Raw genomic sequence first — 23,616 nt, 5'->3', positions numbered from 1 at the left:
TTAGGATCAGCAGAGGAAATACTAAAAATTAAAGAGGCTATATCATAGCATTCTTGATAAGATTCCAGAAAAGAATGACTTGGAAATCTTTGTTAGCAGAGTTCTGTTTCAAGAAACTGGAGGTGACAGTGAATGGTTTGAAATGCTCAGTTTCCCCTTTGAGTGGTTCAGTTGCAGAAAAACACTCATGGAAAGCAACTGAACCAAGCAATATAGTAGTCAGGCTACTGTATGTAAGCTTATTCCCTCCTTGTTCCGTTATTTTCTCTGGAAGCAGTATTTGGAATAAGTGAATTTAAGTAGAATGTAGCATCGATTTATACAATTTATATAGAAGAATTGTGAAGGTACTTAAGCAGGGAAACTGTAGGGTTCTGACTTAGCTGGGATGGAGTTGGGGGAAGGAGCCCATTCTTTCAGGGGAAAAATTTAACTTCCCTATGAAGAAAACTGGCATTTTTTTAAACCTAGCCAGAACTATACGTTCATTCAAATGGAACATGATTATTCTGCTCCCTGCTTATCTGAAATATTATTATAATGCCTCAGAAGAGCTTTTATTTCCTATCTAAATTCAGGTCTAAGAGAGGAGAGTCTATTTAATCTTTAATTGGATCTAGAGTAGAACTAAAACATGCAGTCGTTACTGAGAGCTATTACTAAATGAATAAAAGTTGGATGTTTTCTTGGTGATGGTTCTATTGGAATTCTTTTCTAGTCCCTTCACTCTGTGACCAGCATGAAGACTGGATCAACAAAACCCAATTAAATATCCTACGTTTACAGAGGGTACTTTTTGGTAAGGAAGATAATAATCCAGATGAAAGCTTGATTTACAATGGACTATTTCCTTAAACACAGGTAAATTAAGTTAGAAAAAGCAGCCCTTTGTCCATTCCTTTCTGCACTGAGTGGGTGGCTAGAAGAACACATACAGGTTTAGCCATGGGTTAAGACGGTACATTGTTCAGCACCTTGTCAAATCATAGCACAGCTGCATTGATGCCAATCTGTTATGGACTAAATTGGTCACTGCTAATAAACTGGGAGCAATATTATTTTTTTAAAGGATTCCCTTAATATAGGGCTGATGTTCTGGTGGCAGATATTTCTGTATTTGGTGAAATCTGTGTCATAAAATAAATGTGTACCTAGAGACTTTGTGAAGGTGAAAGAGTCCAAAAAAACTTCAACATTTTATTGCAGCTCTATTTCATGGAAATTCAAGAAGGCTAGCAGGGATTGTTAAACATGATATCATTACCTTCAAGCACTGTATCTAGGGATGGATATTGCCACTAGGAATATGACATAGCAACTGGAAAACTAAGTGAGAATCTGTGTAATTTCTCATAATCATGACAGCGAGCAAAAGAACGTTCACAGGCATATCAGGAAGGAAATTTTGGTTTGGTTTTTTTTGGGGGGAGGGGTGTCTTCATAATAAGAGAACATTATTATCTCTTAGAACCTTGAGTTATTATCAGCAACTTGCTGTGAGACTCTTCCTTGGTTTTGTATTCAGTGATATGGGTATTAGCTTTCTCCACTGAAACATCCTGCCTGTTCATGTTTGTAGCCTTTTTTTCTTCTTTTCTTTTTTTTCTTCTTTTTGTCATAGTATTTGTTCACTTTGTATAGTTCTAATTGCCTGTCTGTATACAATAATGTACTAGCAAGCAGGGTTCATGTATCCAAAAGCATGTCACCTTTCTGTAGCTGTATTGCAGCTATATTGGTCTAATAAAAATATTCACTCTCTCTAATGCTCATCTAATATGATGTGTCAGTGACTTTATTTCTGCTAAATCACTAACAGTGAAGGGAGAAAATACTGTCCAACTTCTTGATATTTGTTGATGCCTTTTATTTTGCTCATTTCTGAAGTCTGGTGTTGTATGAATATTGGTCTAAGTCTAGTTTAATGCAGTAATATATTTTTGCTTTTGAAGGTTTTGTGTTCTTGTGGATTAGGCCTGTCAAAGACTCTCTGAGCTAAATCCATTCTGATACATATTTTATTTCTAAACATATGAGCAAGTTGTATGTGTTTCATTTCAATAATGCACTTACTGTGTAATACTTTAGTCATTTGTGAAATGTATTTCTCTCTTCCAAGTTATTTTTTAAATGTAAATACAAAGTGAAGTGATTTGAAAGTTGTCCATCAGTGGGGAAACCATAGACCAGCCATTTTCTAGTTTCCTTTGACTATACAAAAGAGTTCTTCAAGTTGTCTACATGTAGTCGCATAGTGCCACATCAGATGTCCCAGTATATTCCATCTGGCTTCCAGTCAAGTGGGTCATGGTCATCTAATTCACAAATGGGCAACTATGTTTAGATGCTTTAATCACAGTCTGAGTCTCTTCCTAGCTGACAGAAGAGCATTTTACTGCTTAATGAGGTAAGGAATTGTAAACAGCACCCTGTTTAGTGGAGATAGCTCCTGATCTTCTGAAGTTACGTTTGGCAGATGTTGTTCAGAAGACATGATGCAGCCTCTAGTGTAGTGGAATAAGTGCTAAGATATTACAGGCAGAGTTACAAGAGGCTTTGGAGAGGGAAAATGTGAATCACCAAATAATTAAAGAATAAGATGGGTTATAAAAGCTGTGTAAGCAAGCAGTACTCTCCAATGACATTAGCAGGACAGATCCTGACAACTTGCCTCAGAAAAGCATTGACAGTAGACTGACTACATAGAGGAAGAGAGACATCTAGAACTTTATTTGCATATAGAGATGCAAGCTTTCCTCATTTATGGCTTTGCAAATATTTGTAGCTATGCTGTTTGTTTTCAGTGCTGTAAATATTTGTGGTTTGCTATTACTTGTCTTGATTTAAAAGTGATTTTAGCGTGACAGGCATAGCATCAAAGCATGCTTTGCACAAGGTAGTACTGAACGCTTCCTCTGACCCTCCAGCTTTCTTCGCAGGAAAGGAGCCATCTCTCCTGTTTCAGAGCATTTTGGCTGACCCAGAATGCAACTGTCAGGATGTTTTAACCATCAGACATCCTGTCTGCTCTCTGGTTATATCCTTTAACAACATGTAACATAATAGTAGAAGTACAGTTAACTGTGAACACCAAAAAAAATTACCTGCCAGAAACTTGGTGGATTAGAGATAGCTGTGATTCCTCTCTCCTACATTTGTATTTCTTGGGGAATCTGTGACTTTTCTTGAACACGTAGATTCTGCCTCCTGAGCTGGGAAGAAATATTTTGTTGTATTAATGTAAAAACAGGTGGGAGAGAGTTTTGTAGAACTTTCTTAATGTTCTTAGTCAGCTATTCTCGTCTCAAAACCAGATGCCTTTGTCACCAGCAAGGCAAACCTTTATGCTGTATTCTCTTTGGTGTTGATATGCCTCAGATGACAATTCTTGAGGCAGACCTCTGAATCTTTGGGTGGTAACAGAGAAAAAAGTCAAAATTAAAGGATCTCACAGGTGCCCAACTTCTGTATCACACTTGTATTGAAAATTCAGTGAAAAGTCTTTTTTGCACTAGATGAGACATAAATGTTCATGCAGCACTTGGACTGACCTCTGAATTCTTTTGACTGTGAGTGAACTTGTACTTTAAATATACAGAGGAGGAAAATTACCTATATAAACAATGACAGAAGGAAGTAGTACTTCTTGGTTTATATGTTCAGGGTTTTTTCTAATCTACATGGGTATTATACAGCACACGAGGTAAATATATATATCCCAAACTACCTGGTACTCTCTCCAATAAGTGCCATTTTGGAGCCTTGACTTCAATGTGCAATCCTGTTTGTGATATGCAGATCTTGCCAGTTGCAGCCATGAAACTCAGACTGCTGTGGCTAGCAGAGACCTTAAGAGACTTCTTAGTCATATTCTAGCCCTTATGCATTGTACCTAGAGTACCTCTGACATGTTTGAACTCCTGTTAAACATTTAATGAAGGGATTCAATAACATTTTTAAGTAGCTTGATACTGTTTTGACCATCCTTACAGTCAGAAAGCTTTTTGTATACTCAAGCAGAATCTTCTTCATGCCTTCCCTGCAGTTGCCACAGGAAAATAAAAATGGCCATTTCTTTTTTCCAGTCTTTTATGTTTTGGAAAGCTATTTTCCTGTTCCCTCTTAGTGTTTTCTTTTGTGGATTAGTTAAACCTACCCCTTTCTTCTAGTGTTTCCTGCTGTTTATATTGTGGAAATCCCTAATCCATTCTGGTTACTTTCTATTATCTGTTTGTTTAGTCATTTCTAACAGATTTTTGGTCAAAGTTTGCATTGTTGACTGCTTTTCTATCTGCATTTATTTTAAATCAGAACCTTTCCTTTTTTATTTTTTTAATTTTTTTTTTTCTGTGTGACTTATCAGTTCCCCATGTTGGATTTTCATTTACCAAGGTAAAGGTTATGTAGTTAGGAAAAAGTAAAACCTGTCTTGGTATGTATTTTTTATAGGTTGCCTGAAGCCACACAATCATTGTTTTCCCATTATTTTCACTTTCTTGAATCCTTGTAGTTAGTCTCAACTTGAAACAGAAATGGTAAAATTCTGCAAAAGTTACTCTTTTAAAATGTTTGTCTAAAGCTGAATTCTGCATACTTCTTGCAGCATTTTGGATGCCTAGATTTTCTACATTCCTCTAAGAGTTATAAACCAGTGTTTAGCCTTGACCACAGGCGAAATAAAAATGCTGTAAAAGGTGTGTCTAGGGGAAAAAAATGTCTTCTCTTGTTGTTACAGTCAAGGCTGAATGTAGTTCTATTGGTCCTAAAAGATCTGGGTACTGTGTAGATGAACGTTCAGTGCCAATGTTGGCTGATGACTCAACTAGGAAGAGCTGTGTATTCCCTCGGGGGTAGGGAGGCCTTACAGAGATATCTGGATAGCCTAGAGAGCTGGGCAACACCAGTGGTGTGAAATTTAACAAGTGCCAAATTCTGCACCTGGGATGGGATAATCCTGTTTATACATACAAATTGAAGGACAAGAGGCTGGAGAGCCGCCCTGCAGAAAGAGATCTGGGGGGTTGAGTTCATGGTGAGTTGAATAAGAGTCAACAGTGTGCCCTGTCAGCCAGAAGGGCCAGCCACGTGCTGGGGTGCACAGCTAGCCGGGCAAGGGAGGTGATTTTCCCACTCTACATTGCACTAGTGCAGCCCCACCTTGAGTGCTGTGTGCAGTTGGGGGCACCTCAGTATGAGAAGGACATCAGAGTATTAGAGTGTGTCACAGGAGGGTGACCAGGATAGTGAAAGGTCTTGAGGGCAAAACTTAGGAGGAGCAGTTGAGATCACTTGCTTTGTTCAGCTTAGACAAGAAAAGGCTGAGGGGTGACCCCGTTGCAGTCTACAACTTCCTCAAGGCAGGCAGTGGAGGGAGAGGTGCTGATCTCTTTTTGGTGACCAGCAACAGGGCATGAGGAAATGGAATGAACCTGTGTTGGGGAAAGTTTAGACTGGACATTAGAAATTAAGAAATGGTTCTTCACTGGGATGGTAGTCAGTCACTGGAACAGGCTCCTCAGGGGCATGATCGCAGCACCAAGCCTGTCAGAATTCAAGGAGTGCATGGATAGTGCTTTCAGACATACAGTTTAGTTTGAGGTAGTCCTGCAAGGAGCAGGGAGTTGGACTGGCTGATCCTTATGGATCCCTTCCAACTTGAGGTATTCTATGATTCTATGACCTCTATGATTCTGTGATCTAAGCTTTGGGTTATGAATTGGAGTCAATTTTCTGGCTTTGACCTAGCAAATAGCTGTACGGCCTCAAATGCAGTTTATGGATTGTATCTTTGTAGATAATTCAAAATCAGTTGATTTCCATGCCTTAGATGCTGGGATTTTTTTTTCTCCCCTTAAATTAGATGCATCATGAAATAATGAAGTTGGTGACTTTCACTGCTTTCTATTACTGTGTGCAAAACCCTCTATTATGATGAGCAAGAGATAGCATATTATGTTCTTGAGAATAACCAGGTTATTCTCTTAGTGGAAGACTCATGAGGTTTCTCTCTGGTTGGCAGTATGCACTGGGAGGGTAGAAGGATCCCTGTGATTTTAATTGTCTCTGAGAGGAGGCTCACATTGCACTGAAGTATGAGGTGGATGCATTTAAAAACCAAATTGTGGCTCATGCAACCTCTGATTTACTTATGCTGCTTCCAAACAGTCAACAAAAAGGACTGGTTTTGTACTGAACCGTCATTCAAGTCTGTACCTTTAGATTTGCATCCTGATACTGTTCTACTTGTTCCAGTTTTTCATTGAAAACCTAGTGTCAGCATGTGGTTTTGGGGGCTAAAAGACATAAAAACGATATATTGGCATGACACAAGAGGCTGGTTATTGACTTCTTACATTGAAGGCTGTATCAAACTGAGAGAAAGGGCTGGAGCAGTCTTTTAAAGTAAATTTATAGGACTCCATGAGGGAAAATTCTTACTTCATTTTAGGTTACAGTTCATTCTACGTAAAATATCACTGGGTTGTTTGCCTCATCAACGCAACTGAAGTTAAGAGATTCAATAAAGGTTGCAAAGGCTGATGATGTAGGGGCTCAGCCTAAATGAGGATCATATAACTGAAATAAATACATTGAAAACCTAATGTCAGTATCTAAGTGGAAATTTGCATAGATTTCAGATTTCTTTCTGATTACTTTGCTAGTCTGTGTGTTTGAGGAATTAGCAGCCTTCTATAAGCACAGAAGAAAAATGACTAAGCATGATTTCTAGATGGTTGAGCAAGAAGGGAGTGGTCCACAGGTCTCTAATCCCCAGGTATCTGCATCTAGTTTTGTAACACTAGAATATTTCTGGGAAATGCTAAGGCTGAAGAAAACTGGTCCTCAAATGTGAAGGCCTGTTTTCTTTCTGTTTTCTTTCATTTAATTGCATTTTCCCTGTCTTTTTTTCTCCCCAGGTAGCAGCTGCTGGAGGAAATCTGAAATTCACAGTCTCCTATGACTTCACAGAGAAAGAAGAAACAGCTCAATTGATGGTTCAATCTGATGTCATCATAGAGGTAAAGTGATTGTATTATCAGCCACCAAAAAAAGAAAGAAAATTGCTTGCTTCTTCAGATGTTCAGCGTGAAGTCTGGTGGTTGAGGACACAAAACAGCAGGCTGTGTGTACTTTCAGCTAATTTATAGTATCAGAAAAACGGACACATTCACACTTCAGAGAAATAAAATCTTCAGTATCTCAAGAAGCCTGTGGCAGTAGCTTACAAAACTATATTCTTCTTGTTCATCAGGAGGAATGAAGAAATAAAATAATTGGTTGTCTGAGGTAACACTTTCAGATTCCTTCAGCAGACGTGTTCTTATGCAGTTCAGCATTGTACGAATTTGCTTTTGCCTATGCCAAGCCATGACATTGGGTTTTAGCTGAATAACCTAAACTTTCTTTGGCACCGACTTTCAACTTTGTCAGGCAAGCCCATTTCAAGGTTATGAAAGGTGAGTGTTATTCCTGATATTTATTATTATTGTAAAATATATTATTCAATAAATCCTGTACCCCAATTGGCTACAGATCGACGCTTTTTCCTTACTTTTTCTGTATTTAAATGTCTCTTTCTCATGGCTCTATCTAGGGAGGTGACTTGAGAATCAGCACTCCAAAAGAGGGGATTCACCTGGAACCTTCTGAAGAGCACACTGAAGCAATTGCGCTGAAACCGGAATCTTTCTTCGTGCATGGCACTCATGTCGCAGTCAGCAGGAGGGAGTTCATGACTCTCCTTGCTAATGTGAAGAGGATCCTCATCAGAGCCACGTACAGCAATGGGATGAATGCCATCTACAGGTGAAGGGGGGAAACGTCTCCACTTGCTGCGGGCAGCTTCTCAAAATACTTTTTCCCTCTTCAGAGAACTGAGCTGATGTAGTTTAAAACACGCTAATTTATCATGAAATCCATCGCATTCACTTACGCTTTCGAACAGTTGTTAGTATTGTAGGCAGGAGGGAGAGAGGCGACAGAAAGAAGCAGTCTTGTAAGAACATGGAATCACATGGACGATTAAGGCATGAATGACAGTTCTATAAATATGTTTATTTTTTGAAGACTGTAATTCCCATGTATATGGTAAATCACTGAGTACAGTAATGACATGTTGAAGTAAGAGATGATATATTGCTTATATATTGGTTTCCCTGTTTAATGAGCATACAGGGCCACATTAACAGTGCACCAGAGAATAATATCCTAGGTCTCTATGCTGGAAAAGTGGCTCGAGGGGAATTTTCTAGGTTTTTAATCAGTACCACACACAGAACGGGCTGATCCCTTGATTTATGTCAGGTTGCTGCCTGGACTGCTTAAAACCACTGATTTCGTGTGAACTATTCTTCTGAGAAAATGAAAGACATGTTATATGAGATGACACAGTTGTTCTATCTCAGTGGCTGCAGTGTGGCTGAACCTGTAAAGCTCATCTCGCATTTAAGACTTTCATAAGTGCATGAGCAAATACTCCAGGTGGGCTAGAAGACAGCTTCTCTTCTGACACTGTATGATTGCACTCTATCTCTACATTAATAGTTAGGTGGCATAAATAATTAGATGTGCAACGGAATTGATTACATAGTAGTTTTCTACTCACAAGGCATGAAACTTAAAATGTTCGCTAACCTACACATCGTTTGATTCAATGGCATAAGCCAATTTGGAATTGAGGGAGCTGATAGCACATTAGTGATTATTTGCTGAGAGTATAGATACAGGTTTTGCTACTGTGAAATTTTTTAAGCAATCCAACCATCATTTGAATACTTAGGTAATTAAAATACATCCTAAATTGAAAGGCAGGTTGTGTCAACAGCATACCGTTTTCTAATTTGAGCTTTGGCAATGTACATTTTTTTTCCTGCAAATAGAATTCACATTTCTTCCATCTCTCTCTCTTTCTGTGGATAATTAGTATGTATTACCTCTCTGTAAATAGTCTGTGAATCATAACTAGCTTGATTTTGAGCCAAACTTTTTCCTATTTTACTCATTTGGTTATCAGTCATGCATCTCCCTGAATCCAGTTTGAAAACCTTTCATGGACCATCACCTTCGCATCCTGGTGTTAGAAGAGAGTCAAACCACCAGGCCAGCGCTCAGCTCTTATGCACTGTGAGCAGACCATGAGAAGCTTTTACACCACAGCTTACAGCTAAGACTAGTGGAAGCTCAGTGGGTGTTGTTCCTCAACTCCATTCTCATTCCAATAAAAAAACCCCCTCCATCAGTCAAAATTTTCCAAACTAAAGGAATGCAGGAGCATTTTTGGGGTCAACAATAGGGCCTTTTTTGCTATGCTCTTTTAAAGGAGATATGCATGATTGACTGTATTTGGACCAAAGGTCTTGCTAAGTATTACAGGAAATGCAAACTCCAGTTACCAGTGGTTTATGTTACATTTGTGTACTGACATTTGCACTAGAATGAGAAAGGGAGCTTTCCTATAAAAAAAACCCACTTCGGCTACGCAGTTAAAATCTGTGAAGAAAGCACATTTCTGGACATGTACTGTTGTTCTTCATCTTGCCTTTACTGTGGAACAGTGGAGGTGGGACAGATTGATCAGATCCCCTCTGGGCAACAGCATAGAGCTCAGGTCAGCACACACATGTAGAGCTGGCAGAGTACATCGTTTGTACCTTGTAAGTAAGAAGTGGCAGACCTGTCAGTGACACATTTGGAAGACTATGCATCGCCTCCTGCATCCCAGATTACTGCTTTAGCCATTTGGCTATGCGTGGTGCCTCACTGTTTTGTAGTCTTCTTCATATTCAGCCTTTGGAACATTTTAGTGATGCACGTTGGGTAACATTCTGAAAACATGTCTTGGAAATATTCAGGAAGAGCCCCAGGCCATACATATAATTTCTACTTTGCAGGTTAGTAGCCACCATCTTCTAGATGTGGTGACATTACATTTAGGAAGGTTGGTCCCTTAAAGAACAATTTAAAAGGAGTTTAGGGGAAAGGACAGAAGTAATTTTGCAGGGGACTTTTTTTCCTAGAAATGGTACATCTCTAGCTGTCCCTATGATGTCTCTTCCCAGAGAAGAATGCAATGGTTACTGTGTTACTGTGATTACTACCAGCATGTCCAGAATTCTCTGAAAATAGTTGCTCCAAAGTAAACACATTTTACTGTGCGATGTCAGGATGTGCATTGCAGTTTAGTGTGACAGAAAAGAAGATGTGAAATTCCAATCACAATCAAAATAATTGGATTTTTCATCTTTGATTTACCTGGAGGAATTACACTTTCACCCATAGGCTGGGATTTACTGGGGGACGTTAAATCTCAGAGCAGTGCATGCTCCCAGTCACAGAAGTAGCAACAACACCTGCTGTCAGCCAGCCCAGCTTGTCATCTGTTGTAGGCACGTTGCTGATTTCCAGGGTATGCCTCAGTACTGACTTTTTTATATTGTCTTTGACTTTCACTCATGCTAAAACATACTAGGTGCAAAGCTGTGCTCATAACTCTTAAGATCATGCAAAACAACTCTTTTCTCCATATTCTGCACCTTTAGTACTGCAGAGGAAATGTCCAGACCCAAGGAAGAGGATATTCTTTGTGATGTTTTGGGCTGATTAAGGACCACTGTTGATGGGCCCCAAAGGAAGACATTTCTGCCAAAGAAATAGTGTAGATACTAAGAGGGTTTTATTGTCTTTTAAACAGGTATGTGTGGTGGACAGATGGATATTTCTCCGAGAGAGTTAAGGGTACAGTGAGACAGAAATATTACAGGGTTATTAGATCCTTCATGAATGACAATTTCTGCCTCAAAACATCAGCAGAATTATGCAACATACTAATTAGAGGTTACTATATTAAGCAGCCTGTTCATTTAAATATTGAAAGGTTTCAAAATGGATAATGACACCACATGTGTAAGGATTTCCAAAGTTGGTTTCCATCGATTTCCACCTGTGCTTGAGAAGAGGCCAGAATGAAAGCACTGTAAGATTAAGCAACTTTCTTGCAGTCACACATAAAAAGACTTAAAAATTCAATGGAGTTGTCTCCAGTTAGCAAGAGCTTTAACTTAAAGATTATATTTTTCACCTTTGTTTCTTTTGATGCACTAGAAACATTAGTTAATCAGTAGCACTTTCAAGTAGTTACTAAATAACATTAAAGCAGTAAAAGTGAGTTTGGAGTGTGATTTTGAGAATGGATTTTTGGTCATTTTAAGCTTGGAATGTTGTTCTTGCTCTATGACATAAATGGGAACCTTCCTCAAATGAGTGGGTTTTCATTTAGATGATCAAACAGGATAAAAAATGAGAACACAGAAATACAGCAATCTATCTGAAAGTCGTTACAGCTTCTGGGTTTAAATGAAGATCCTACTCTAACTTGACAGATCTTCTAAACTATTGCAGTTAATTCCATCTGTGGTAGAAGCAACAGGCTAAGAAAAGACAGCTCTGTCTTATAATTTTGCTTAATCTAATACTGTTAGCGTGTGCTTCAAATCAAGTTTAGTAGCACTGTTTCTTCACTTTTAATATTCGGTGTCCACTGATGGTAAATATCGTAGACACTCAGATGGGCCATGGAAACTGTGGCACTGAAGATAATGGATTGCTTGCAACCACATACAGAATCAGTGGTAGATGCAAGGAGAAGGAGGGAAGGAAAGGCCAAGGGTTTTCTTCCATATGCAGAATAAGCTTCAAGACAAATGAGCAATGATTGGTCAGTACTTCATGTGCCTTATGTAGCTGACGTGATTCAGATGCCTGGCATAGCAGACAGCAAACTATGCTGATCTGCCTGAAACGTCCCCTTCCCTTTTAATCTTGTTTGTTTTTAGAAGTCAACGCTTGCCTGCTGACAGTAACAGTCAGCTTAAATATTTGGTCTTGCTGTCGAATCTCAAAATGTTCATGCATCTCCAGGATCCACTGCCCCATTACTGCCAGCATTAGCTATTTTAATGAATGCAGAATGGCATCGAGGAATCAAAATTGCAACATCAAAATGGGAGGAAAAAAAATCACTGCAGCTTTCTTCACTGAGTTACTGTTAATGGTAGAAACTGTTAAACACATTAAAATCCCATTTAGCAAATAGCAGAACATAATGAAAATCGGAACAATTCAGTGAATACAAATGTGGGATAATACTGGGAGGATTGTTTCTCTGTGTTAATTCTTCCATTTGTTCCAAGATCTGTGCTGAGAGGGAGCTAGCTGTAGTTCAGAGGTTAAATAAAACTCGTCCTTTTACTAGCAATTTGTTTCTTCATTTAGAGATTTTTCTCCTTAAGTTTTTATATTTTTTACTGCCAAAGTCATCACTATTCGATATCTAACATCCTAGAGATTGATTATCTTATTGTAAGGAAAACTCAAAAGGATGACTGCAAAATGGGTGTGGGGCAAAGGCGAAGTACTGAAAAGTGAGAGAGATCTTACCGAAGGTCTAGATAGGAGCATGCATCCTTCTCTTAAAATAGTTTCAAGATCCTTTTACAGAGGTTCTAGTATGACCGAATTAGATTCAAATTTTTAACTGCATAATCCACAATGGTAGTCCCTGCAAAGGCCGGTCACATCCCTAGTGATGGTAAAATTTATGTTTTTCTGAAGCTGCCGTCTTAATTTCAGAAATCTTCCTTCTTTTCCTCTTACATTTCATGTCTGTCTTATTGAGAGTAGTCATAAAATTGAGTGGGAAAACATCCTGGTTTAACCTTTCCTCCCACCACCGCAGAAACAAGAAAATATTTTTCTTGGCCATTTTCTTATCCAAGCTCATACAAATAATTTTCAGGATTTTTTGGCAGCCAAAAGATAAATGCCTTAGTATGGAGGCATTTTTTATTTTGTTTTACATTTTCCAAAGAAAATTGATTATTTTTTAACGAAATGCATGTCATGATAGAAAAGTATTTTCTGCTGAAAAAGACTTCAAAAAAAGCTTTTTGGGTAGCTCTAGTAATCAGTCAGTTAAGATTGCTGCGTGAAAACAGAAGTCATTGAGACTCTATAATGCCTTAAAGTTCCTTCTGAATTCTCATAAGAATTAAATCCCCAAATCCCAATCTTTCCCCAAATAGATACTGTTGAGGTAAACTACATCTGTTTTGCATATTACCTGTAAGATTATCAAAATACTTTGGTTGTCTCTTTCATCATACTTCCATTTTTTTTAAATAAAAAACACATTCAGTGTTTGGCTAAACAATGGCTGTTTAGCTGATGCGTAGCGTTTACTTTTTAAGGGCAATTGTGCCTTGAACAGAAAATTCTCCAACTCTGTCTTCTCTGACGTTGGGGAAGCGAAGGTGTATGGTAGATTTCCTTTTTCTTTTGGGCACATGCCTTTCTTTTCCATACCCATAATACTTAAATCCTCCTAGACAGAGCTGAAATCTTTTTCAGAGGTCAAATCTCCAGAATAAAAATACCCTATAACCAAAACCTAGTAATGTAATATTTTAGAAAGCTAGAGTAGAGGTTTGTAAATTTTAAAGACGCTGCTTAGTATCAAATTTGCTGTATGTGCAGCTGGAATGCAAGTTGGCACACGTGGCTTGCAGGCCAGGAATAGCCTTCCATCTACTGGTATGGTGCTGTGAGACTTTTTAAAACTATTTTTATCAATGTGTGTCTGACCATAGTCTCCCTCACATGATGGACAAAAGTAGTAACAAGCCTACAGATATGTAGTTTAGGAACAAACAGACGAATGTGAAAACCTCCTTCTTTTTAAACAGGAAAAAAAAAATCCACTGAATGTCACTGTATACTATTTGCTGCATCCAGCTGCACATATGCTTCCATCCAATTTGCTATTTTAACCCTTTCAATTCTGTTACATCCAGACTAAGAAGCGTTAGCATTGAAGCTGCTGACCACACTTCAACTGGGAGAAAGGTGGCGTCTGCAGTGGAGTTATGTGACTGTCCCCCAGGGTATGATGGTACCTCATGTGAGGTGAGTATCATGATGCAGTCTAGATCAATTGTGCTAGTACTGTGGGAGTAGAAGCAAACAGTGACCCTGTGTTGGCAGAATATAGTAAGAGAGCTGTGCATTTACAGACTCACAGAACGGTCAGGGTTGGAAGGCACCTCTGGAGATCATTTAGTCCAACCCCCTGCCAAAGCAGCTTCACCTGGTAAAGCAGGTTCACCTGCAGCAGGTTGCACGGAATTGCGTCCAGGCGGATTTTTACTGTCTCCAGAGAGGAGACTGCACAGCCCCTCTGGGCAGCCTGTGCCAGGGCTCTGTCACCCTCAAAGTAAAGAAGTTTTTCCTCATATTCAGATGGAACTGCCTGTTAGGAATTTGGTATAGCCTGTCTAGTTACCTTTATTTCTAGGTGGTGGTTCATTATATTTGTTAATATTTGAAATACAAAGTTTTACACCTCTGTGGTGATTTCTAAGTTATGAAAAGACATTTCTCTTAATAAAAAGAAAATTAAACCGGTGTTGTAGTCTTCAGCCAACTGATATTACAAATGAATTAAAATACCACAACTGGAAGGAAAATGGCAGTTACCTGACCTGTGCACAACAAACCCAGATCAAATTGTCTGAGTTAACGTGGTTGAGTTTCCTCTTTTGTTTTCCCAGGGCTTTGCCATTTGCCTTGGAGTCTTTGAGGATTGTATGTGTGTTCTTGTGGGGATTGTTTGATTTTAGTTTGGTCCTGTTACAGATAATAACATAGACACATGCTCAGAAAATACCCGCTTTTCTAACAAATTCGTTAGTTCACATAGAATGTGTCCATACAAGTATACATATAATTAACTATCTCACATGGCCATAGCTTGGGGTAAATAGAAGCCAAAAAAAAATTCTTCAGAGGCTTTGCCTTTAAGGAAATAGTTTCAAACACCAAGATGCTCTGCTTCACAAAACTACAAACAATATGCCATTTACACAAGCACTCTAGGCATTTGCTTGTCAACTCTCTTTTCCTTTAACGTTTTCCATGCTTATATGTGATATTTAGGGCTTAGAGTCTAGTTTCATGCCAAATGTGGTTGCTTGTTACTGGGGCTAGATAAACTAATGTAGAAAGAAGGCCAGAAGGGATTAATGGATATTCCTATCACTTCCAAAATGGTACAGACAGAAAAAAGAAGAGAAAAAAAAGAAGAAAAAAAGGAGAATATTGCCTACCTTGGCTGAGAAATAATTTTGAACTCTGACCATTGTCTGTCCAATGATTTGAAGAAAAAAGCTGAATGAACTGTCATTATGCTTCACACTTTTTTTTCCTTGTCCGTTTTTTCTCTTAATTCTGATTTGGCTGTGATTTCCCAGAAAGTAGTTGGAAAGGCCCTGACCACAGATGTTTCAGTATCTGCTTCTGTTGTAGAAGCTGAAAGGTAGAATTCCTGCCTTGATGTTCCTGAAATTCTCTGTCCAGCGTTGTGTCCTTCAACACTAAACCTTCCCTCCTTTTCAAAGCAGTCCGTGAAATCTGCTACATACTTAAGATCATATTCCACAACAGAGAGTACATATATAGGTAGCTGCAAATTTAAAGTCTCTGTGCATACTAGATGACGTGGACATGCTTTGACTCCTGCCCTTGCTGAGTGCTAACCACAGACCTATGGAAATAAACCATAGTGTAGTCCCTACCTGTATGTTGGTTTTCCTCCCAAGACTGAAGGACAAGTAGGTATGACAGACTTCTGCATGAGCGTGCTTTTCCTGTGTCCCTTCACTGAATTTCAGAGCATTTCAGACAGCTCAGAAATGGCATTTGACAAAGCTGACCTATCTCACAATAACAATGACAGAGTTACAAGCTTTAGTTTCCATGCCTTTATTCAGTGAATTCATATCTCATTAGTCTTTTGTAGCAGAGGTTCGGCATAGGATATGCATTGTACAGTTCTGCTTGCTAGAAAAAAAAGGGGAAGTATTTTGGTGTTTTGAATAGATGGTTGTGCTTTTTTATAACAAGAAGCAAGAAAAAACAAATAGTGATGTTTTAGATTTCTAGATAAACTAGCAGTTGAGAAAGTATGGAAATATAAATTGAAAATTTGGAATATTTTAGAATACCGTGTTTGTTTCTTCTGAATATTTGGACCTTGTCCAACACTTTGCTTCTTCCAGTTTCAACCTAGCAGAGTTACATTTTTATTGATTTTGTGCAGGTTTTCAGTTTCATTTTCTCTTCTTCCTTTAATTTAATATACATGTTTCTTTCCTGCATAATGATGTTGTGGTACCTGGCATCAACACTGCAGCACCAAACCCAGCCTTTATTTACTTATTTTCTTGCTGTGAATGTTTTGGCATGATCAGTCTTCAGAAGACAGCCAATCCCATTTAAAATATTCTGTCTCTTGTGAGATTGCTCCATTACGCAAATTTGGAATTAATTTTCTACAAGATTCTGGTCAAAGCAAATTGGTATGTATTTGCTAGTACATCTGAGAAATGAACACAGAATTGCATGAGCATAGGTAGAACAAATAAAATTTTAAATTTCAAATACCAGTTGGACTCATTTGCGATAGTTACTTTGCTCTGTTCATGTGACTCTTCTGGCCTTTATTCTTCAACATCTTCACACCTAATTGCTCTTCTCCACCAGATTTGTTCCCTTTAGATCTACTCTTTTACTTCCATTGTGAAATAAGTTGTGTTTTAACTTGTATCACTATGATGGTCAAGGATTTTCCTGACTTTTGAACGTTAAATTATTTCTTTTCTTAAGATCCCAATCTTTAATCTTTTACTTTATTTCTGTTCTATGTTTTGCTCTTGATATTCCATGTCTAAGCCCTTAGAATTAGTGACTTTTGGAGCCTTATCTTGTGCAGTATCATGTATATCTATGTGCAAGATCATTCTTTTCAGAATCACTGATAGAGGAAAAGGATTTATGGATTTATACAGAAACAGCTTAGATAGTTGCATGTTATGCCACAGGAAAAGAAAAGGGGGTGGTGGAATTTATTTTAACCTGTTTTGTTGTTTGGGTTTTTTTTTATAACTGAATTTTAATTTTTAGTGTTTATGGGTTTTGTTAGGAATGCGTAACCAAGAATGAAAGGAAGGAAAGATAAGGATAATGTCTCCGATTTTGAAAATATTTTTTAAAGAATCATTTCAATTCATCTTCATAGTACTTCATGTTTTGCAGGAGAAAGACAAGAAGGGACATCATCTTTATTTTTATAAAAAAGAATTTTCTTGTAACCTTTTTGGACAGTGTGTGTGAAGGGGAAGGGATTTTCTTTACTAAATTATACTTTTCGTATTCTATCACAACAAAACTTTCTTTTTGTATTAGCCAGGTGCTTTTGAAGGTCAACATTCATCATGCACTTTTTTATATTATGCAAAAACCTTGGATCACATGAGCAGTCTTGTTGAGGAGAGATACTTTGCAAAAACTATGAAGCCATTTGTGAGATACATAGTAAGGAAGATTGCTGCCTGACATCTTATTATGAAGAAATGGAATAGCTGAATTTTCATTGATGAATCGCAGTTGTACAATGTCACCATTCCTAAGAAAAAACTGGCCATGCATTTAATATTAATCTGAATTTAACATTTAAAAAAATAAAAAAAATAGAGCACATTCTTAAAGGGAAATGAGTATATATTTAGGAAGCACAATATGTAAATAAAAGGGTGGCTTTGTTTTCAGCCTGTGCTTTATTTCAGTATACCTTGGTTTTGAATCCAAACAACAAAGACTAAATGGTATTTTAATTGCTCTTCACTGCTGAACTTCTCAGAAAAGGTTTTTGTTGCTTTGGGTTTTTCTTTCTTCCTTCTCTCTCCTTCAGTATTTTGCCTTCTGGCTATTTTTCAATCAGTACCTCTTGCTTTGATGCTGTCATATTTCAGTTCTTCATTTCTCTGCCTTATTTTACCATTTCAGAAGAATGATCAAGTTAAGGCTTCCTCTAATGTCACACTTTCCAGTAAGGCTAAGGTCAGTGCAAAGCCATAGCACCTGGAAGATCAACTTTCTAGAGAAATGTTGGTGTTTTTCTTAATTTGACAAGTATGGTTTTGTGTGTGCAAGTATCAAATTCGACAATATTTTTAAAATTCCATTCCTTTCTTTGTTTAAGTGAGAGTTTAACTTTTAATCTGATTTATCTTGCAGTCTTGCTGGCCTCAACACAGGCGCGTGAATGGCACGATTTTTGGTGGAGTCTGTGCGCCATGTACATGCTTTGGTCATGCAGAATCATGTGATGATATCACAGGAGAATGCCTGGTAGGTGTCACTACAGGGAACATGATGGACATGGCCAACCTGCTCAATACACCTGTGTGATTGAATTAATGACCTCTCAGACATAAACTACTCAAGGGAAAAAAAAAACAGTGACCAACAGAAGAGATCTTTATGTTGCTTTAAGCTACAGATACCCTCATCTCAAGATATGGTATCTTCTACAGTTAAACATAAGGAATTTTTTAATTCACATAGGATTTATGTTGTAAAATAGAATCAATAGTATAGAGTATGGCATGCAGAAAACAGAAAATATATCAGCATTCTTCCATGCAAGATTTATATCCCCCTCCCATCTGTCTCCTGCAGCGTTTTCAATTTATAGTGTCTACCAGGTAACTTTTAAAATTCTGTTCTAGTATGACAAGAAGATATTGTTAATGGCTTCCTTCATTTAAATTCCTACTAAACCTTGAAGAAACATTTAAATTGTAGTTTAAAAAACTAATAAAAGCAAATGATTTGGGCTACTTCAACTTTTTTTGCTTGTAGGCTATGGAGATTTTATGTAGTAAGCTACTAATTCAGCAATTAAATCCATGATATTATCCATAGCAAGCCTACCAGCACACCACTATTTCCAGTCCATTCAGTAGCCTTTTGGAATGGGTGAATTATACTGAATAGACTGTTCTGATTAACTCAAGGGCATTTTTAGTTTTATATTGTCTGACATGGCATGAAGCTTGAAACAACATGTCTCATTTCATTAGTCTTGCAGAAACACAAATTGAGCCTGTGCCAGTTTAGTGGGATATCATCCACTCATATCCCTGCAGAATTTCAAGCAGACTCTGTATTGTGCATCTTTCTAAATGTTCCCTTTAATTTCCTTAAGAAAAAGCTGCTGGGAAAAATCCAAAAATAAAATTCAGGCTTTTTTCAATGTAATTTGGCACTTAGAATTATCACTGTTCTTCCTGTTTTGCCCATACAAGTTGTTTAATTGCACTGCAGTGCAAAACAAGATATCCTTAATGTGTGGATCAGTGAATTTTTCAGATTGCTTTTTCATGAGTAGAAGCTTAAAAATGATTATCAATTTAATTATACTGTAAGCCTTAAAGAAGTACCTAGGATGAAAAGTATGTATGATATGACAGTCAGATTTTGAATCTTTCACTTATGTGCAATGATTATGTTTATCACTAGGATAGTAAGAATTTGTGTTTCTCAACAACGGTAAAATTTCTTGCGTTAATGACTGTAGCCTCCAGCTATGAAGTCTATAACATCAGTGTGGGATAAAAACAATTAACAGAGAAAAAAAAAAGGGAAAGGAGAGTTATAGCCGAGTATATCGTAAGTATTGACTATTTTGCTTAGGGGTGCATAGCTAGATGTGAGTTCTGAGGTAGCTTGCTTCTGCGTCTTCAAGTTTTACCCCTTGCACAAGTTCGCTGTTTATTTTTGTCTGTAGCGCCAGTCTGGATATGAGAGAAGGCATGCTATAGCACTTTTGCACTTTTCAGCCAATGTGAACCATTGACTGAGACAGTAGAGCTCCCTCTTCTGCTATGTCAAGGATGCTGCTGTAAAGATAATGCAGCACTGTCAAGGAAGTGGAAAACAGCCAGTTGAAAATGTACTTTAATCTATAGGTATTATCAAGCATTCTGTATTTTATGTGTTCTGTCTGAGGTTATACTAGATCGTGCTATAAAGGAGAGGCGCACAGGGAGCTTAAAATCAGTTCTGGATTTTCTTGCAGCTTACTTTGAAAACACTGTAAGTGAAGTTAGATTGGTTACTATCCATGCAGGCTATTAAATGCTGCTGTTCAATTTGGATCATAAGCCTTTTGAAGTGAAAGAGAGAGAAGTCTGAATGCTGAAAAAGAGAAATGTCACATCAAAAGCATTCTTTCTATTGAGGTTTACACAGCCTTTTGGCCTCATTATTATTCATGGTGTTTTTTCAGTAATACAACAGACAATTTAGGCACCTAATTTACTGATATGATACTTCTCTTTGCTCTTCCTTAGCTTTGAAATGTAGTTGAAAAGAAGCTGAAATACGGTTTTGACTTATGATAAAAGCTGAAATCATCTGCTTTGACATAGGCCTGTATAAAAAGCTCATTTTAACGCATATCTTTGCAGTAACCTGCAAAGCCATTTGATCCTCACAGCAACTGCATAGAGCTGCATGATACATCATTCTTGTTACCCATTGTGGTGTACATAACTGCTTTGGTACACAGGACAAGTTGTAACATTCGGAAATGCTGTTTTGTAGTGTTGCGCACACACATTTACAGTAGTTTTAGGAAGTTGGTTAAACCTAAACCATGTGAAAAGCAAACACATTTAAAGGTGTTTCATTCATTGCAGGATACTATGTTCCTATTAGTAAGCCAAGAGAAAGCAGGTCTTTCTCCCCTAGAATATGCTCAAGTTACTAAGTGGGCAGTTCCCAGTAGCATCCATTTTGCATTTTATTCATTTGTGTGTAAATGGCATACACCATGTAGATTGAGGCCCAGGTCAGGGCTAGTGGACATGTACTTTAGACAGTGTTCATCACACAAGCAACTAAGTGTCTTCATCCATCTTTATATACATAATAACAATATGATACATCCTAAGCTAAATGCAGTATAGGCCATACCACAGGTGAAAATTATGTAAAGCCTCTGCAACATCCTGCTTGCATTTGTAGCACCAAGAGAGGGAATTGTCCATGTAATCTTGACATTACAGTAGTTTGAAAATGCCAGAAGAGCATGTTCATGCTTCTAAAGTCGTAATACCATTCTCTGGTTTAGGCGGCTAGGGAATGTACTAAAATCAGCACCCAGGCTTACCCTTTTGCTTTCTTTAACTAGCTTAAACTAGCAGCTTTCCTGGCTGTGTCTGTGACAGACATCCTGGGGAAAGGCAGCAGCATGCCAAAGACACTATCGTGGACTCAGTCATACTTCCTGATGGAAGTTTTATTTCCATCACTAGCCTTCTATTCAGACTGTTTCTTTCCCTATTCATATACAATCAGCTGCATATGCAGCTAAGCAGGATTGTTTTCACTGTGAATTTAGGGTTCCCTGATACTGGGTATAAAGATATTAATTTGGTTTCTTCCAAGGGAGGAGAGCTGCCTCGGTAGAAAATGGTGGAAAACACTCCGGGACATCAGCAATAAAGTCTTTGGGTAATAAGGTCCAAGTCACATACAAAATTTTGGACAAAAGTAGATTTCACAGTCTTACTTACTCAGAGGTTGTCTAAGTGAAGTTTAATAGTGTTTGGAGATAAAAGAAGTCCAGAAAATCGATGCATTCAAAATAGTTTGAGATCCAGTACCTGAAATTTGAAAGCTTAAATATATGGGCCTAGAATCTTTCCTGGCCACAAAGTCTATGGATCTATGGAACAAGATATTGATGTTACCAAAGCCACTAAATCAATGTGTTGGAACAAGCTATACCCAGTCTCATGACACACAAAAAAATAATTAAATGTTCCTAAGAACATGAAATTAAGATTTCACAGGTTTAAGCAAGTTTTACGGAAATAATCTCAATATAATTAGACATTACGTAAACTAGATGATGCTCTAAACCATTGCTGTACATTTGGCAAGTTTCAAACTGAGATTCAACCAATTAATATCAAGAAAACACAAATTTTTCATGAGTATTGATAATATCTTTAAAAGGGCTAATAATTCATCTACTTAAGTACTTAAAGTGATCTATGAATTTGGCAAAATTGTATAAAATTTAATGCATCACTGAAGAGACTAGGCAAATTACGTCACATTTACCTGCTACATAATCCTTGTTCTTGTCCTGCAAAATCAAGACTGGCTCAGGAAAAAAAGTATAGGGCAACACAAGACTGTTGTTTCTGAGCTAAACTTGAACATAATCACAATGCAATGTATGCTTAGATATCGGTACTGTATGTGTGGGGTTCTTTTTTGTTTTCAAATTTATTGATTCATGGTGATGAAGTTAGCAGTTACAGAGATCTGGATTGAGGAGAATTAGACTCAGTACGTGGCAATGACTGCCATTAGAGTTTCAGAAAATAATTAATCAAAGAGAAGAAGGTCAGCTCTTTTTAACATTAATTTTTGCTACAAGATGGAAAGGTTTGGGTTTTTTACTTTAAAAAAGCAGAAGCTGCATATGCCACTGTGTAAAAGATGTGTAGCTTTAAAATAGTGTGCTAGCTTCTCTTGCTTTAATAACATCCTTGACATATAAGCTGTTCATATTCTTCAAAAACATTAAGATATGTCTGAAGATATTTAAAGCTAAACTTCACACAAAGGAAGAATCCATTATTTTTCATAAAAAGTACAAATAATTTGACATGATGCCTTAAAAAAAAGTTGAATTGCAAAGGATTTTTCTTTTGAAACACTTAAATTATTTTTGTCGCATCTTCTTTTAAAAGCATATCTTAATGTTCCCAGCTACTTTTTCAGTATGGCTGATAGATTTGTTTTGAATGACAGCACTTGAAGTAACAATCAAATGGACTTAAATGACCTAATGAAGTAGAATTTAACCCAGCTGACTGTTCTAAAGCCATAATTTTATTAGACTTAGAGTCTCAATAGCCGGTATTAACTCACAATCTACTAAATATTTGAAAATATAATATTGTGACTAACGCTTTCATTTCAAAGATATGCTGATTTTGTACACCAGCAATAATAATAATGCGCCCTTTAAAACAGCAAACAGCATTTCTGGAGACAGATGCTTTTGACTCCAGTGCACTCATGACTGAAAAGAGTATTGTACTTTTTCAGCTGCCCAGATGTATGGTACTTGCAAAAAAAAGTCATACAAATAATTTCAGTCCTGGAAAGTCATGAAGAAGAAATCGGTGTTCCTTAGAATAGTGCCATTTATTGAGGATACATTATGTCTTTCAGATGTGAGGCTGTTAAATACCAGTCAGTACCATATGCATTACATTAAAATGAGAAAACAATTTTCAAGTGTTCTTAAAAATATTTGAAATTAAAACGTAAGTTTGGAAATACCTACACAAACCCTCAAGAGTTCCTAAGCAGTAGCTTGGGTGAAACAGATTCTAGATTTGATCTAGCCCATTGTCTAAATAGTCTAAAGCAGATCAAAACATACCCCATTAAGTAAAGATAAGGTAAAGTTCTGCAGTTAAATATTCTTTTTGTGTTACATAAAGAAAAATTATCCAAAAGAACACAAGTACCTGGCACATACAAAGAACTGATTAAGATAGCTAATCTCTAGAACTGTTTCTTAACCAGCAGCAGAAAATTAGAACTGCAGACCTCTTATAGTCCTGTTGAGAAAATGGGCTAGGTGAATGACTTTCAAGGACTTGCCATATATAAGTTCTCTAATTATGAGTT

The 23,616-nt window shown here is 37.5% G+C and overlaps 1 protein-coding gene across 1 annotated transcript in view; it reads left to right on the top strand.

The window, feature by feature from the left end:
* Positions 1-23,616, top strand: part of LAMA2 (laminin subunit alpha 2) — a 377,271-nt gene that overhangs the window by 202,589 nt on the left and 151,066 nt on the right. The window contains exons 13-16 of the mRNA XM_055714667.1: positions 6,918-7,019; positions 7,595-7,806; positions 13,848-13,959; positions 18,127-18,240. Of these exons, the coding sequence (XP_055570642.1) occupies positions 6,918-7,019; positions 7,595-7,806; positions 13,848-13,959; positions 18,127-18,240 (540 nt within the window). The remainder of the gene's footprint in view (positions 1-6,917; positions 7,020-7,594; positions 7,807-13,847; positions 13,960-18,126; positions 18,241-23,616) is intronic.

Source organism: Falco cherrug, chromosome 6 (genome assembly GCF_023634085.1).
Source record: "Falco cherrug isolate bFalChe1 chromosome 6, bFalChe1.pri, whole genome shotgun sequence".
Taxonomy (NCBI): Eukaryota; Metazoa; Chordata; class Aves; order Falconiformes; family Falconidae; genus Falco; species Falco cherrug.
This window is presented reverse-complemented; position numbering and strand designations above follow the sequence as displayed.